The 14786-nt window shown below is 36.4% G+C and overlaps 1 protein-coding gene across 13 annotated transcripts in view; it reads right to left on the reverse strand.

The window, feature by feature from the left end:
- SYNE1 (spectrin repeat containing nuclear envelope protein 1) overlaps window positions 1–14786 on the reverse strand; it is a 437003-nt gene that overhangs the window by 414680 nt on the left and 7537 nt on the right. For all 13 annotated transcript variants that reach the window (XM_034669323.1, XM_034669329.1, XM_034669326.1 and 10 more), the window contains exon 2: window positions 12714–13005. In XM_034669323.1, coding sequence (XP_034525214.1) covers window positions 12714–12780 — 67 coding nt within the window. In that variant the 5' untranslated portion in view covers window positions 12781–13005. The remainder of the gene's footprint in view (window positions 1–12713; window positions 13006–14786) is intronic.

Raw genomic sequence — 14786 nt, forward strand, 5'->3', positions numbered from 1 at the left:
CTGATGATAGAGTGTTCCAAACCATCAGCTTCAATTCTGGTGGAAATAGGACAAGGCTTTTTTTTTTTTTTTTAATTTTATTTCTTTTTTCTTTGGAATCAGGCTTACAGTTTTTTGTTTGTCTGTTTGCTTGCTTTTTTGTTCTTTTTCCTTTTCTCTTTTCTTGGATCAGTTTCCCCCATCCCCAACCCCTATGCTTACCTTAGCAAACAATTCAAAGCACACCTAGTTAAAATCCAAACACTCCCCATTTGTAAGTAAGGAGGAATTATATGCAGAGGACTGACATCTGGGAAAGAGCAGCCAAAACACAATAACAGTGTGCACAGAGCATACACCAGAAACACTTCTTGAAGTGCCAGGCCCTGGACAGTGTATGACTCCTTCTTAATATAGTATTACTCTCAGGAGGAGGAAACAACAAGCTTTCATAACACGCAAAAGACAGTAAACTAGACAAGATGGAGGAATTCTCCCCAAATTTCAAGAAGAAATCACAGTTAAGGATTTGCTCAAAACAGATATAAGCAATATATCTGAACAAGAATTTAGAACAACAATCATAAGAATACTAGCTGGGCTTGAAAGAAGCACAGGAGACACCAGAGAATCCCCGGCTACAGAGATAAAAGACTTAAAAACTAGTCAGGCCGAAAAAAAAAAATGCTATAACTGAGATGCAAAACTGACTGGATGCAACCACAACAAGGATGGAAGAAACTGAGGAATGAATAGGTGATATAGAAGATAAAATTATGGAAAATAATGAAGCTGAAAAGAAGAGGGAAAGAAAACTATCAGATCACAAATACAGACTTATGGAACTCAGTGATTCCACAAAGTGCAATAATATCCATATCATAGGAGTCCCAGAAGAAAAAGAGCAGGAAAAGGCGCAGAAAGTTTATTTGAACAAATTATGGGCTGAAAACTTCCCTAATCTAGGGAAGGAACTAGGAATTCAACTCCAAGGGACATAGACAACTCTCCTCAAAATCAATAAAAACAGATCAATACCAAGACATGTCATAGTGAAATTTGCAAAATACAAAGATAAAGAGAGAATTCTGAAAGCAGCTAGGGACACAAGGCCCTTAACCTACAAGGCTAAAATACATATGGGTGGCAGCAGACCTCTCCGCAGAAACTTAGCAGGCCAGAAGAGTGGCATGATATATTCAACATGATGAACTGGAAAAACATGCAGCTGAGAGTACTATATTCAGCAAGGCTGTTGTTCAGAAAAGGAGAGATAAAGAGTTTCCAAGACAAGCAAAAACTAAAGGAGTTTGTTAACAGTAAACTAGTTCTGCAAGATTAAAGGGTACAATTTGAGCAGGAAAGAAAGACCAAAAGCAACAAAGACTAGAAAGAAACATAGACAATCTACAGGAACAGCAACTTTACAGGTAATACAATGGCACTAAATTCATATCTATCAATAATTACTCTGAATGTAAATGGACTAAATACTCCAATCAAAAGACATAGGGTTATGAGAATGGATAAAAACAAAACAAAACAAAAAAACAAAACACCAAGACCGATCAATATGTTGCTTATAAGAGACTCATTTTAGACCCAGTGATACCTCCAGATTGAAAGTGAGGGGGTGGAGAACTATCTATCATGCTAATGGACATCAAAAGAAAGCTGGAATAGCCACACTTACATCAGACAAGCTATATTTTAAACCAAAGACTGTAATAAGAGATGAAGATGGGCTCTATATCATAATACAGGGGTCTTTCCAACAGAAGATCTAACAATTGTAGATTTTAATGCCCCTAACTTAGGAGCAGCCAAATATATAAATCAATTAAAACAAACTTAAGGGAACTCATTGATAATAATACAATAATAGGAGGGGACTTTAACAACCCCATTCACAGCAATGGACAGATCATCTAAGCAGAAGATTGGCAAGGAAACAGTGGCTTTGAATGACACACTGGACTAGATGGACATCCTAAAGCAGCAGAATACACATTCTTTTTAAGTGCACATGGAACATTGTCCAGAATACATCACATACTGGGTCACAAAACAAGACTCATCCAATACAAAAAGATTGAGACCATACCATGCATATTTTCAGACCACAGCACTACGAAACCTGAAGTCAGTCACAAGAAAAAATTTCAAAAGACCACAAATACATGAAGGGTAAAGAACATTGTACTAAAGGGCACCTGGGTGGCTCAGTCAGTTATGTGTCTGCTTTTGGCACAGGTCATGATCATGATCCCAGAGTTCTGGGATGGAGCCCCTCATTGAGCTCCCTGCTCAGTGAGGACCCTGCATCTCCCTCTTCCTCTGCTGGTCTCCCTGCTTGTGCTCTCTCATTCTCTCTCTGTGTCAAGTAAATAAATAAAATCTTCAAAAAAAAAAAAAAGGAACATTCTACTAAAAAATGAATGGGTTAACCAGGAAATTGGAGATACAATTTAAAAATATATGGAAGCTAATGAAAATGAAAACACCACAGTCCAAAATCTTTGGGACACAGCAAAGGTGTCCCAAATATATTGGGACATATACTTCCTAAGGGAAGTATATAGCAATACAGTCCTTTCTCGAGAAGAAGAAAAGTCTCTAAACACACAACCTAACTTTACACCTAAAAGAGTTGGAAAAAGAACAGCAAATAAAGCCTAAAGCCATCAGAAGAAGAGAAATAATTAAGATTAGAGCAGAAATAAATGATAGAAATAAAAAAAAAAACCAGTAGAACAAATCAACAAAACTAGAAACTGGTTCTTTGGAAAAATTAACAAAATTGATAAACCTCTAGCAAGACTTATCGAAAAGAAAAAAGAAAGGACCCAAACAGATAAAATCACAAATGAAAGAGAAGAGAACACAATCAACGCTGCAGAGAAATACAAATAATTAAAATATTATGAGGAATTATATGCCTTAACAAATTGGGCAATCTGGAAGAAATGCATAAATTCCTAGGAACATATAAACTACCAAAACTGGAACAGTTAGAAATAGAAAATTTGAGCAGACCCATAGCCAGTAAAGAAACTGAATCAGTAATCAAAAATCTCCCAACAAACAAGACTCTAGGGCTGGATGGCTTCCCAGGGGAATTCTATCAAACATTTAAAGAAGAATTAATACCTATTCTTCCGAAGCTCTTCCAAAAACTGGAAGTAGAAGGAAAACTTCCAAACTTATTCTATGAGACCATCATTACCTTGATTCCAAAACCAGACAACGACCCCACTAAAAAGGAGAATTATGAGCTAAGATCCCTGACGAACATGGATACAAAAATTCTCAACAAGATACTAACTAGCTAATCGAATCCAAATGTGCATTAAAAGGATTATTCACCACAATCAAGTGGGATTTATTTCTGGGCTGCAGGGGTGGTTCAATATCTGAAAATCAAGCAACATGATACAACACATTCATAAAAGAAAGGATAAGAACCATATGATCCTCTCAATAGACAGAGAAAAAGCATTTGACAAAATACAGCATCCTTTCTTGGTAAAAACCCTCAATAAATTAGGGATAGTGAGAACATACCAAAAGCCATATATGAAACGCCCACAGCAAATATCATTCACAATGGGGAAAAACTGAGAGCTTCTCCCCTAAGGTCAAGAACACGGCAGGTATGTCCCCTCTCACCACTGTTGCTCAACATAGTACTGGAAATCCTACCCTCAGCAATCAGACAACAAAAAGAAATAAAAGGCATCCAAATCAGCAAGCAAGAAGTCAAACTTTCACTATTTGAGGGTGACATGATACTTTATATAGAAAACCCAAAAGACTCTGCCCAAAAAAATTGCCAGAACTCATACATGAATTCAACAAAGTTGCAAGATATAAAATCAATGTACAGAAATCTGTTGCATTTCTATACACTGATAATGAAGCAGCAGAAAGAGACAACAAAAAATCAATCCCATTTACAGTTGCACCCAAAATCATAAGATACCTAGGAATAAACCTAACAAATGAGGTAAAAGATCTGTACACTGAAAACAATAGAACACTAATGAAAGAAATAAAAGACACAAAGAAATGGAAAAATATTCCATGTTCATGGATTTGAAGAGAAAACATTGTTAAAATGTCTATACTACCTAAAGCAATCTGTACATTCAATGCAATTTCGATCAAAATAACACCAGCATTTTTCACAGAACTTGAAAAAACAATCCTAAAATTTGCATGGAACAGGAAAAGACCCTGAATAGCCAAAGTAATGTTGAAAAAGAAAGTCAAATCAGGAGGCATCACAATCCCAGACCTCAAGCTGTATTACAAACTTGTAATCGTCAAGACAGTATGGTACTGGCAGAAAAACAGACACATAGGTCAATGGAACAGAATAGAGAACCCGGAAATGGACCCTCAACTTTATGGCCAACTAATCTTTGACAAAGCAGGAAAGAATAGCCAAAGAAAAAAAGGCAGTCTCTTCAACAAATGGTGTTGGAAAAACTGGACAGCAACATGCAGAAGAATGAAACTGGCTCACTGTCTTACATCATACACAAAAACAAATTCAAAACGGATGAAAGACCTACTGTAAGAGGAAACCATTAAAATACTAGAGCAGAACACAGGTAGCAACCTCTTTGACCTCGGCCACAGGGACTTATTACTAGACATTCTCTAGAGGCAAGGGAAACAAAAGCAAAAATGAACTATTGGGACCTCATCAAGATAAAAAGCTTCTGTACAGCAAAGGAAACAATCCACAAAACTAAAAGGCAACCTACAGAATGGAAGAAGATATTTGCAAATGACATATTGAGAAAGGGCTAGTATCCAGAATCTGTAAGGAACTCATCAAAATCAACACCCCAAAAATAAATAATCCAGGTAAGAAATGGGCAGAAGATGTGAACAAATATTTCTCTAAATAAGACATACAAATGGCCAACAGACATATGAAAATATGCTCTGCATCACTCAGCATCAGGGAAATACAAATCAAAACCACAATGAGATACCACCTCACACCTGTCAGAATGGCAAAAATTAACAACTCAGGAAAAAACAGATGTTGACAAGGATGCAGGGAAAGGGGAACTATCATGCCCTGTTGGTAGGAATGCAAAGTGGTGCAACCACTCTGGAAAACAGTATAGAGTTTCCTCAAAAAGTTAAAAATAGAACTATCCTACAACCCAGCAATTGCATTACTAGATATTTATCCAAAGGATACAAAAATGCTGATTCAAAGGGACACATGCATCCCAGTGTTTATAGCAGCACTATCAGCCATAGCCAAATTATGGAAAGAGATCAAATGTCCATTGACTGATGAATGGATAAAGAAGATGTAGGGTGGATATATATATATATATTTGGTATATTTTATATACAAATATATAGTATATTTTAGATACATATATATACATATATATAAAGTGGACTATTATTCAGCCATCAAAAAAGAATGAAATCTTGCCATTTGCAACAATTTGGATGGAGCTAGAGAGTATTATGGTAAACAAAATAAGTCAGCCAGAGAAAGACAAGTATATGATTTCCCTCATATATGGAATTTAAGAAACAAAACAGATGAACATAGTGGAAGGAAAGGAAAAATAAAATAAGATAAAAACAGAGACAGAGGCAAACCATAAGAGACTCTAACTATAGAGAACAAAGTGAGGGTTGATGGAGGGGTGGAAAGTAGGGGGATGCACTAAATGGGTGATGGTCTTTAAAGACAGCCCTTGTTGGGATGAGTACTGGCTGTTGTATATAAGTGATGAGTCATTACATTCTACTCCTGAAACCAGTACTACACTATATGTTAACTAACTTGAATTTAAATTAAAAAAAATAAAAAATACCAAAAATTATTTCATTATTTATTTATTACTGTTGATTCTACTTCTCAGTTAACTTCTTTGTTACTCTAAGGTTTTCTTTTACAGTATAATGGATTCATAGGAAATATTATATTTAACCAAAAAAGAGTTTAAATTTGGTCACAAAAGCAATTTTAGAGGGAAGCCATGATTATCTTTCACTGAGCAGTTAGCAAACTTCATAGATATATCTCTAGGAATACATATTTATCTCTTTTCTTATTTCTTTTTCTTTTGAATTTATTCACAGGTTTAAAAATAAAAATTCAACCTGGCAGTCTATAGTCCTCCTTTTTTATCATAGCGATCTCTATATGACACCATAGTTTGCCCATTTTGAATCTTCTCTGGCATTTACTCTTCACTCTATAAGACTGCATGAATGCTGCCCTGTCTTAACGATAACAAACATTTAAATATGTTAATTTAAAAATCCTTAAACTTTGATAGATTATCTTCAAATGAAAAAAAGGTATTTGATAAAAGCCATTCAATAAATCTTTTTAAAGCAAACATTACATAGCAGCATGATGAAATTTACAAAGATATTGTCAGTATCTTAAAGAAATTCATAATCTTAAGAGTTCAGACGTCTACTTTTTTTTATTTTTTTAATTTTTTTATTTTTTTAANGCAGCAGAAAGAGACAACAAAAAATCAATCCCATTTACAGTTGCACCCAAAATCATAAGATACCTAGGAATAAACCTAACAAATGAGGTAAAAGATCTGTACACTGAAAACAATAGAACACTAATGAAAGAAATAGAAGACACAAAGAAATGGAAAAATATTCCATGTTCATGGATTTGAAGAGAAAACATTGTTAAAATGTCTATACTACCTAAAGCAATCTGTACATTCAATGCAATTTCGATCAAAATAACACCAGCATTTTTCACAGAACTTGAAAAAACAATCCTAAAATTTGCATGGAACAGGAAAAGACCCTGAATAGCCAAAGTAATGTTGAAAAAGAAAGTCAAATCAGGAGGCATCACAATCCCAGACCTCAAGCTGTATTACAAACTTGTAATCGTCAAGACAGTATGGTACTGGCAGAAAAACAGACACATAGGTCAATGGAACAGAATAGAGAACCCGGAAATGGACCCTCAACTTTATGGCCAACTAATCTTTGACAAAGCAGGAAAGAATAGCCAAAGAAAAAAAGGCAGTCTCTTCAACAAATGGTGTTGGAAAAACTGGACAGCAACATGCAGAAGAATGAAACTGGCTCACTGTCTTACATCATACACAAAAACAAATTCAAAACGGATGAAAGACCTACTGTAAGACAGGAAACCATTAAAATACTAGAGCAGAACACAGGTAGCAACCTCTTTGACCTCGGCCACAGGGACTTATTACTAGACATTCTCTAGAGGCAAGGGAAACAAAAGCAAAAATGAACTATTGGGACCTCATCAAGATAAAAAGCTTCTGTACAGCAAAGGAAACAATCCACAAAACTAAAAGGCAACCTACAGAATGGAAGAAGATATTTGCAAATGACATATTGAGAAAGGGCTAGTATCCAGAATCTGTAAGGAACTCATCAAAATCAACACCCCAAAAATAAATAATCCAGGTAAGAAATGGGCAGAAGATGTGAACAAATATTTCTCTAAATAAGACATACAAATGGACAACAGACATATGAAAATATGCTCTGCATCACTCAGCATCAGGGAAATACAAATCAAAACCACAATGAGATACCACCTCACACCTGTCAGAATGGCAAAAATTAACAACTCAGGAAAAAACAGATGTTGACAAGGATGCAGGGAAAGGGGAACTATCATGCCCTGTTGGTAGGAATGCAAAGTGGTGCAACCACTCTGGAAAACAGTATAGAGTTTCCTCAAAAAGTTAAAAATAGAACTATCCTACAACCCAGCAATTGCATTACTAGATATTTATCCAAAGGATACAAAAATGCTGATTCAAAGGGACACATGCATCCCAGTGTTTATAGCAGCACTATCAGCCATAGCCAAATTATGGAAAGAGATCAAATGTCCATTGACTGATGAATGGATAAAGAAGATGTAGGGTGGATATATATATATATATTTGGTATATTTTATATACAAATATATAGTATATTTTAGATACATATATATACATATATATAAAGTGGACTATTATTCAGCCATCAAAAAAGAATGAAATCTTGCCATTTGCAACAATTTGGATGGAGCTAGAGAGTATTATGGTAAACAAAATAAGTCAGCCAGAGAAAGACAAGTATATGATTTCCCTCATATATGGAATTTAAGAAACAAAACAGATGAACATAGTGGAAGGAAAGGAAAAATAAAATAAGATAAAAACAGAGACAGAGGCAAACCATAAGAGACTCTAACTATAGAGAACAAAGTGAGGGTTGATGGAGGGGTGGAAAGTAGGGGGATGCACTAAATGGGTGATGGTCTTTAAAGACAGCCCTTGTTGGGATGAGTACTGGCTGTTGTATATAAGTGATGAGTCATTACATTCTACTCCTGAAACCAGTACTACACTATATGTTAACTAACTTGAATTTAAATTAAAAAAAATAAAAAATACCAAAAATTATTTCATTATTTATTTATTACTGTTGATTCTACTTCTCAGTTAACTTCTTTGTTACTCTAAGGTTTTCTTTTACAGTATAATGGATTCATAGGAAATATTATATTTAACCAAAAAAGAGTTTAAATTTGGTCACAAAAGCAATTTTAGAGGGAAGCCATGATTATCTTTCACTGAGCAGTTAGCAAACTTCATAGATATATCTCTAGGAATACATATTTATCTCTTTTCTTATTTCTTTTTCTTTTGAATTTATTCACAGGTTTAAAAATAAAAATTCAACCTGGCAGTCTATAGTCCTCCTTTTTTATCATAGCGATCTCTATATGACACCATAGTTTGCCCATTTTGAATCTTCTCTGGCATTTACTCTTCACTCTATAAGACTGCATGAATGCTGCCCTGTCTTAACGATAACAAACATTTAAATATGTTAATTTAAAAATCCTTAAACTTTGATAGATTATCTTCAAATGAAAAAAAGGTATTTGATAAAAGCCATTCAATAAATCTTTTTAAAGCAAACATTACATAGCAGCATGATGAAATTTACAAAGATATTGTCAGTATCTTAAAGAAATTCATAATCTTAAGAGTTCAGACGTCTACTTTTTTTTATTTTTTTAATTTTTTTATTTTTTTAATTTTTTTTTTTTAAGATTTTATTTATTTATTTGACAGAGACAGAAACAGCCAGCGAGAGAGGGAACACAAGCAAGGGGAGTGGGAGAGGAAGAAGCAGGCTCATAGCAGAGGAGCCTGATGTGGGGCTCGATCCCATAACGCCGGGATCACGCCCTGAGCTGAAGGCAGACGCTTAACGGCCTGTGCCACCCAGGCGCCCCGCAGACATCTACTTTTTTTTAGATGTGACTAAAAACTAAAGTCACTCCATAAGCCACCATGAAATCCACTTAGTTAGCCTTAAAGAGCTTTGAAAATGTATATACTAATTACGTGCATTTAAAATTTTAATACTCCTTTATTATCCTATTGCCTTGTATTTGTTTTTAAGGTTATATTTAAACTGATGAAAGTTACAGAAACATTCATTATTCTTAAGAGCAAATGAAACTCTGCATTGCAGTCAGCCTGCTCATCCATAATTCAGGATCCCAGCCTAAAACATTATGCTCAAACAAGCACAAATATTGGCAAAGGTGAAATATTGAACTGCTACAGTAGCAGCTAAATTACGAAGCAATCTGTGTGTGCTTCAATTTCCTAGCACTAGAAATAAAAATTAAAAGCAGAAAAACAGTCAACAATTATGGTTGTAAACTAAATAAGCAAGAGAGCAAAGCCAAGTTGCCGCTATTCAAAGCTACATGATTTTTATTAGTTATACACAGATCTGATATGACAATAAAACCCAAGAATGGGGGAAAAATTAGTTGCTTAGATTATCTATCTAAGCAAAGAAAAGGGGATTCTAGAAGAATGTTCTTATGGATTTGAACTTTGGAAACAGTAACTCTGGTTCCATTTCAGGTAATAGATTTATTTTTCCTCAAATACATTTCCTCATTTGTCACAATTATCTGGGCAATAATGCCAGCCCTCCATTTATTAGCTCCGTGGTCACTGGTTTGGAGGTTCTAGCAGGCAAGAAGAATCACTAAATACCCTTGACAGAAAACAGGTCTCCTCTGTCCAGGGAGGTTGACTCTTGTTTGGGCTCCAAGCATCAGTAGGATGCACAAGGAGAAGTGAGATGCAGGGGACACACAGGCCTCGCCAACGGAATCAGCACGAGTTACCCAGCAGATCAACATGAAACAGATCACCTTCGCTTCGAGCCCTTATGCTGTGTTTGCACTGCTGTAGGTAGATTCATTGTATCTGAAGGCAATGCAGACCTTACATTTTGTTGCCATTAATAACATATATATAAATACACACACACACACACACACACACACACACGTATAAAATGATGCTAAAAGCTAATGATAAATATCTAGTGGTCAGAAATTTTGTCTCCTATCAAATGGTAAGGTTTATTGTTCTAAATTTGTCAGATAACCTTATGACATGTTATAATTCTTTCTTTTACTAGAAAGGGGAAAGTGATACAGTGAGTATAGTCACTTTATTATATAATAAAGTTACTAGTTTTAGATAGCACGGAATCTACAAAACCATTAACGTTCGTCCACACATCTGCATGACTAGAGAAATTTGCAACAACTTTTCAAGCCTATGCCTCTTCATCCACTTTTCTCTTCTCCCATGACTATTTGAACAGCTCACCAGATGACAGTATTTATAATTTTTAAAGCACATTTTGTCATCATCTCACTGAGTTTGAAACAATCCAGAGTAAGAACAGTCCATATTTTAGAAGAGGGGTCCTGAAATGCACAGGTGTTACATTGGACGTCCACTGTCACAGGCCAGGTGTGGGAAGGGAGCAGGGGCTCCAGTGTTTTCTCCCACTCCACACACCTCAAGAAAAACCACTTATCTATACACTACAGAAGATAATAAAACACTAAAGCATCAGTCATCTTCCCTCTCCTCTTATCCCAACCACTATGTTAGTAAAAAAAAAAAAAAAAAAAAAAATTCAAACCAAAATAAGAATAAAGAGTAAACTATTTTTAGAATCATAATCTGATTCCAATTTTTTTTCAAATTTAGTCTGTACAATTTTGTTTTATTGTGTGTGTGTGTGTATATGTCATCTAGAGATTTTTCACATTTAATAGATTCAAAGGAAAATCTGCTTTATTACCTAATTATCTCCCCACGCTTTTGAAAGGGTCCTGCTAGTTTCCTTTCCATCATTTCATAATGAGGTCACTAAGGTACAAAATGGCTCAGGAATTTGTGCCCAGGAAACAGCAAAGACAGACACAGACAGAAAAATGGAACTACAAGTTCCGTATTCCATCTCCCCAAATAAAAATGTACAACTTAAACTGGAGATCCTTGGCACTGTGTAGACGCAATCAGAGGGGGGTTTTTTTGGCCTATGGAGGAGGTCTATGCAGGAGTCTGTTCTTCAGCAAGGATCTGATCTTTTATCTAACCAGGCTCTTTCTGGCATGACAATGAGATCTTCCAACAATTAATGTGAAACAAGCACCACTTGCACTAAACCATCAAAAATGAGCCCAGGACCATCAACATGAGCTGGAGCCTTGAGATTACAGGAGCTTCACTGAAATTAGTGGTCCCTGGTCAGACACGGAGAAACTCCCTGCCTTTCTATAGCTGAGAGCACGCTCTGGACCATGAATATCCAGATTCTCATCTGTGGTTGCAAGTCAAGAGGGTTCACTGGCAATGACTGCTATGCACATCGAATACATTGTAAGCAAGAAACTGGGATGGTGAGAGGTTAATATGAAGGCTGCGGTGCCAAACCACGATGATCACTTGCTGGAAAGACTAGAAAAACAAAAAGCCAAGTGTAACATTACTTTTAAGCTCTCTTGACAGAGACTAGAAAAGAACCCTGTTAAATCTGGATATTTTTACACCTAAAAATACACATTTGAAGCTGGGGAGAGGTAGCATTAGGATTGTGACAAGGAAGTGATATTTTCATATTCTTACAGATGATTATGTCCATGGTTTAAGGAATATACATGTTTAAATGCATGTTTAACTCACAATGACTTTATTAATTGCATAATTTATTCATTATAAAATTAATCTATAAGCTGCCATACCATTTCACTGCTAATTCTCTTCTAAAACACCGTTTGTTGTTAGAGAGAGAGCAGTGGTGGGGAATGTGGCCCCAGTCCACACACTGCCACTCACCGTTCATCTTGTGACATCATAAACCCTCTGGGCCTCATTGCCTCATTTTGCTTAAAAACTTTCTAGATCTCTAAGGGCTCTCTTGTTGGGATAAGTAAACTACTGGTTGACTTATTGACCAGAGCCTACAGTCTTTGTCACCATCATCATGATAACCTTGTGAATGGTCACCGTGTGGTATTGTCCTTGGTGACTGAAGGGCAGTTTGACGATAACTGAATTCCCAACTGGATGCTGAATAACTGTCAAGGTCACACTAATGCAGACACCAACTCAGAGAGCTTGGTCTTTGTCTTTTTGCTACATGAAAAAGACGGCACCTCAAAAGAGCAGGGATGTCTGAAACCACTAGGAAAAGAGACATCGCTTTGTGATTCCTTGCTGTAGTCTCCTAAAATGGAAAGAAAGTACAAGCAAATTGAAAAGCCCCTGAGTTAAGCTGGTATTTGAACTTTAAAGTGTACTTAAAAATACAAAACCAGCCTTGACATCTCTGCCCCTTACCTTGCAGTCTTTGCATCACGTTGGCAATGTCCCGAGGAGACCGTGAGGCCGTCCTGGAGGCTGCCATGGTGCCTCCTGCAGCATGAAACCCACACCAGACACTCTCCTCCCAGGGCAGCAGAGCAGTACAGCACTCAGGAAAACATCCAGCAGCTTCTCTAGATCGATCGGGTCAAACACGAATCCCAGGCACTGGCAGCAGCGAGCGAGGGGGCAGCACTTCCAAAAACTGAACCCCTTTCTCTTTTCCTTCTTTTATTTTAAGACTGTCCTCTTAAATGAACTCAGGAACCTAAAAAACAAATACGAAAGGTACAATATTAAATATATACACGCACACATACACACACACGTCACCCTAATGCTAAAAAGAAAACTATTTTTATTTAATTCGAATAGATGATTCATTACCAAGTCAAACATGTATAAAGTACTAGGCAAATGCTAGGAATCCTTATATCTGACAAAATAAATGCATACATAAGACATATATAATAAAGTTGGTTGTTGAAAAATAAATGTTTGTGTATTCTGTTTTCTATTTTTTTAAGATTTTATTCATTTATTTGAGAGACACAGAGAGAGAGAGAGAGCAAGGAGGAGGGGCAGAGGGAGAAGGAGAAGCAGACTCCCCTCTGAGCAGGGAGCATGACGTATGGAACTCAAACACAGGACTCTGAGACCATGACCTGAGCCGAAGGCTGACGCTTAACCAACTGACCCATCCAGGTGCCCCTTCTATGTTTTCTTTTTATTTTTTTATTTTACTTTTTTTAAGATTTTATTTATTTATTTGACAGAGAGAGAGACAGCCAGGGAGAGAGGGAACACAAGCAGGGGGAGTGGGAGAGGAAGAAGCAGGCTTCCAGTGGAGGAGCCCAATGCGGGGCTCAATCCCAGGACTCTGGGATCACGCCCTGAGCTGAAGGCAGACACTTAACGACTGAGCTACCCAGGCACCCCTATTTTTCTTTTTAAACTATAATCTTTCTCCATTGATCTATGAAAGTGAATGTACTATGAAGTCAAAACACTGAGTCCTATTTCTCAATATTCCCAAGTTCTCTTGTCTATGCTATTTCAGCCTGCTTTGTACATATATTTTGCTGATTCATTTGTACACTTTCCAGGAATGAGATTAAATCTTAGCTTCTAGATGAGCACTGAGTAATGCATAGAATTGCTGAATCATTATACTACACACCTGAAAACAATATACCACTGTGTGTTAACAACCCTAGAATTAAAGTTAAAAAAATAAAATAACTTAAAAATCTCAACTTCTAATAACAATTTGATGAATTAAAACAATAAAAATGTAAAAATATTTCATTCTAAAAAACGTCAGTTTCAAATATCCTGATTTTACAAGTCAAAATGGATTTGATTTAGCTTCTTTCCTGCCCATACAGAAAGACTCTAAAGTAGGTTGGAACACTAGGGTAAGAGTGGCCTGGGCAGAGGGCCCATATCCCTTCTAACCCCTTGCTGAATTCTCTGTTTTGGTCAAGGTTAAGTCCTTAAACAAGGAGAAAAAAAAACAGGAGAGTAGTTGATGAAAGCTTGATATTGGGAGACATTTTTTCTCCTTGAACAAGAAGAAAAAGAGACAGGAGAATAGTTGATGAAAGCTTGATATTGGGAGACATTTACTTGAACAAGGATTTCCTAACCCTAGGGTTGGTTGAAGAGGTTTTGCCACGGAGAGGATAAATAATGAAGAAAGAAGAGAAGGGTGAACATGCACCCAGGGAAAGAAGCTTAACCAAGGGCCACACTGAAGTGGCCCCCGTGAGATGACACTTTACTACAATTCACACTGCATCTCTGCCTTATGAGGATGAAGGTGAAGAAAAAGAATGGGGCAGGGGCAGGGAAGGATGGTAAAGGCAAACCTGTAACGAAAACACATACATGTGGGAGGGTCCATCTGCCAGGAGGAAAAAAAGAAACCAGAAGGAGTCTATGAATGTTATCAAAAACTATATTATAACCTGAATGTATGGTCATACAAACATTTATGAGAGATTGGTTACATAATAAAATATAGTTACAAACTATAATTGATTTTAA

This window comes from Ailuropoda melanoleuca, chromosome 10, assembly GCF_002007445.2.
Source record: "Ailuropoda melanoleuca isolate Jingjing chromosome 10, ASM200744v2, whole genome shotgun sequence".
NCBI classification, from domain to species: domain Eukaryota; kingdom Metazoa; phylum Chordata; class Mammalia; order Carnivora; family Ursidae; genus Ailuropoda; species Ailuropoda melanoleuca.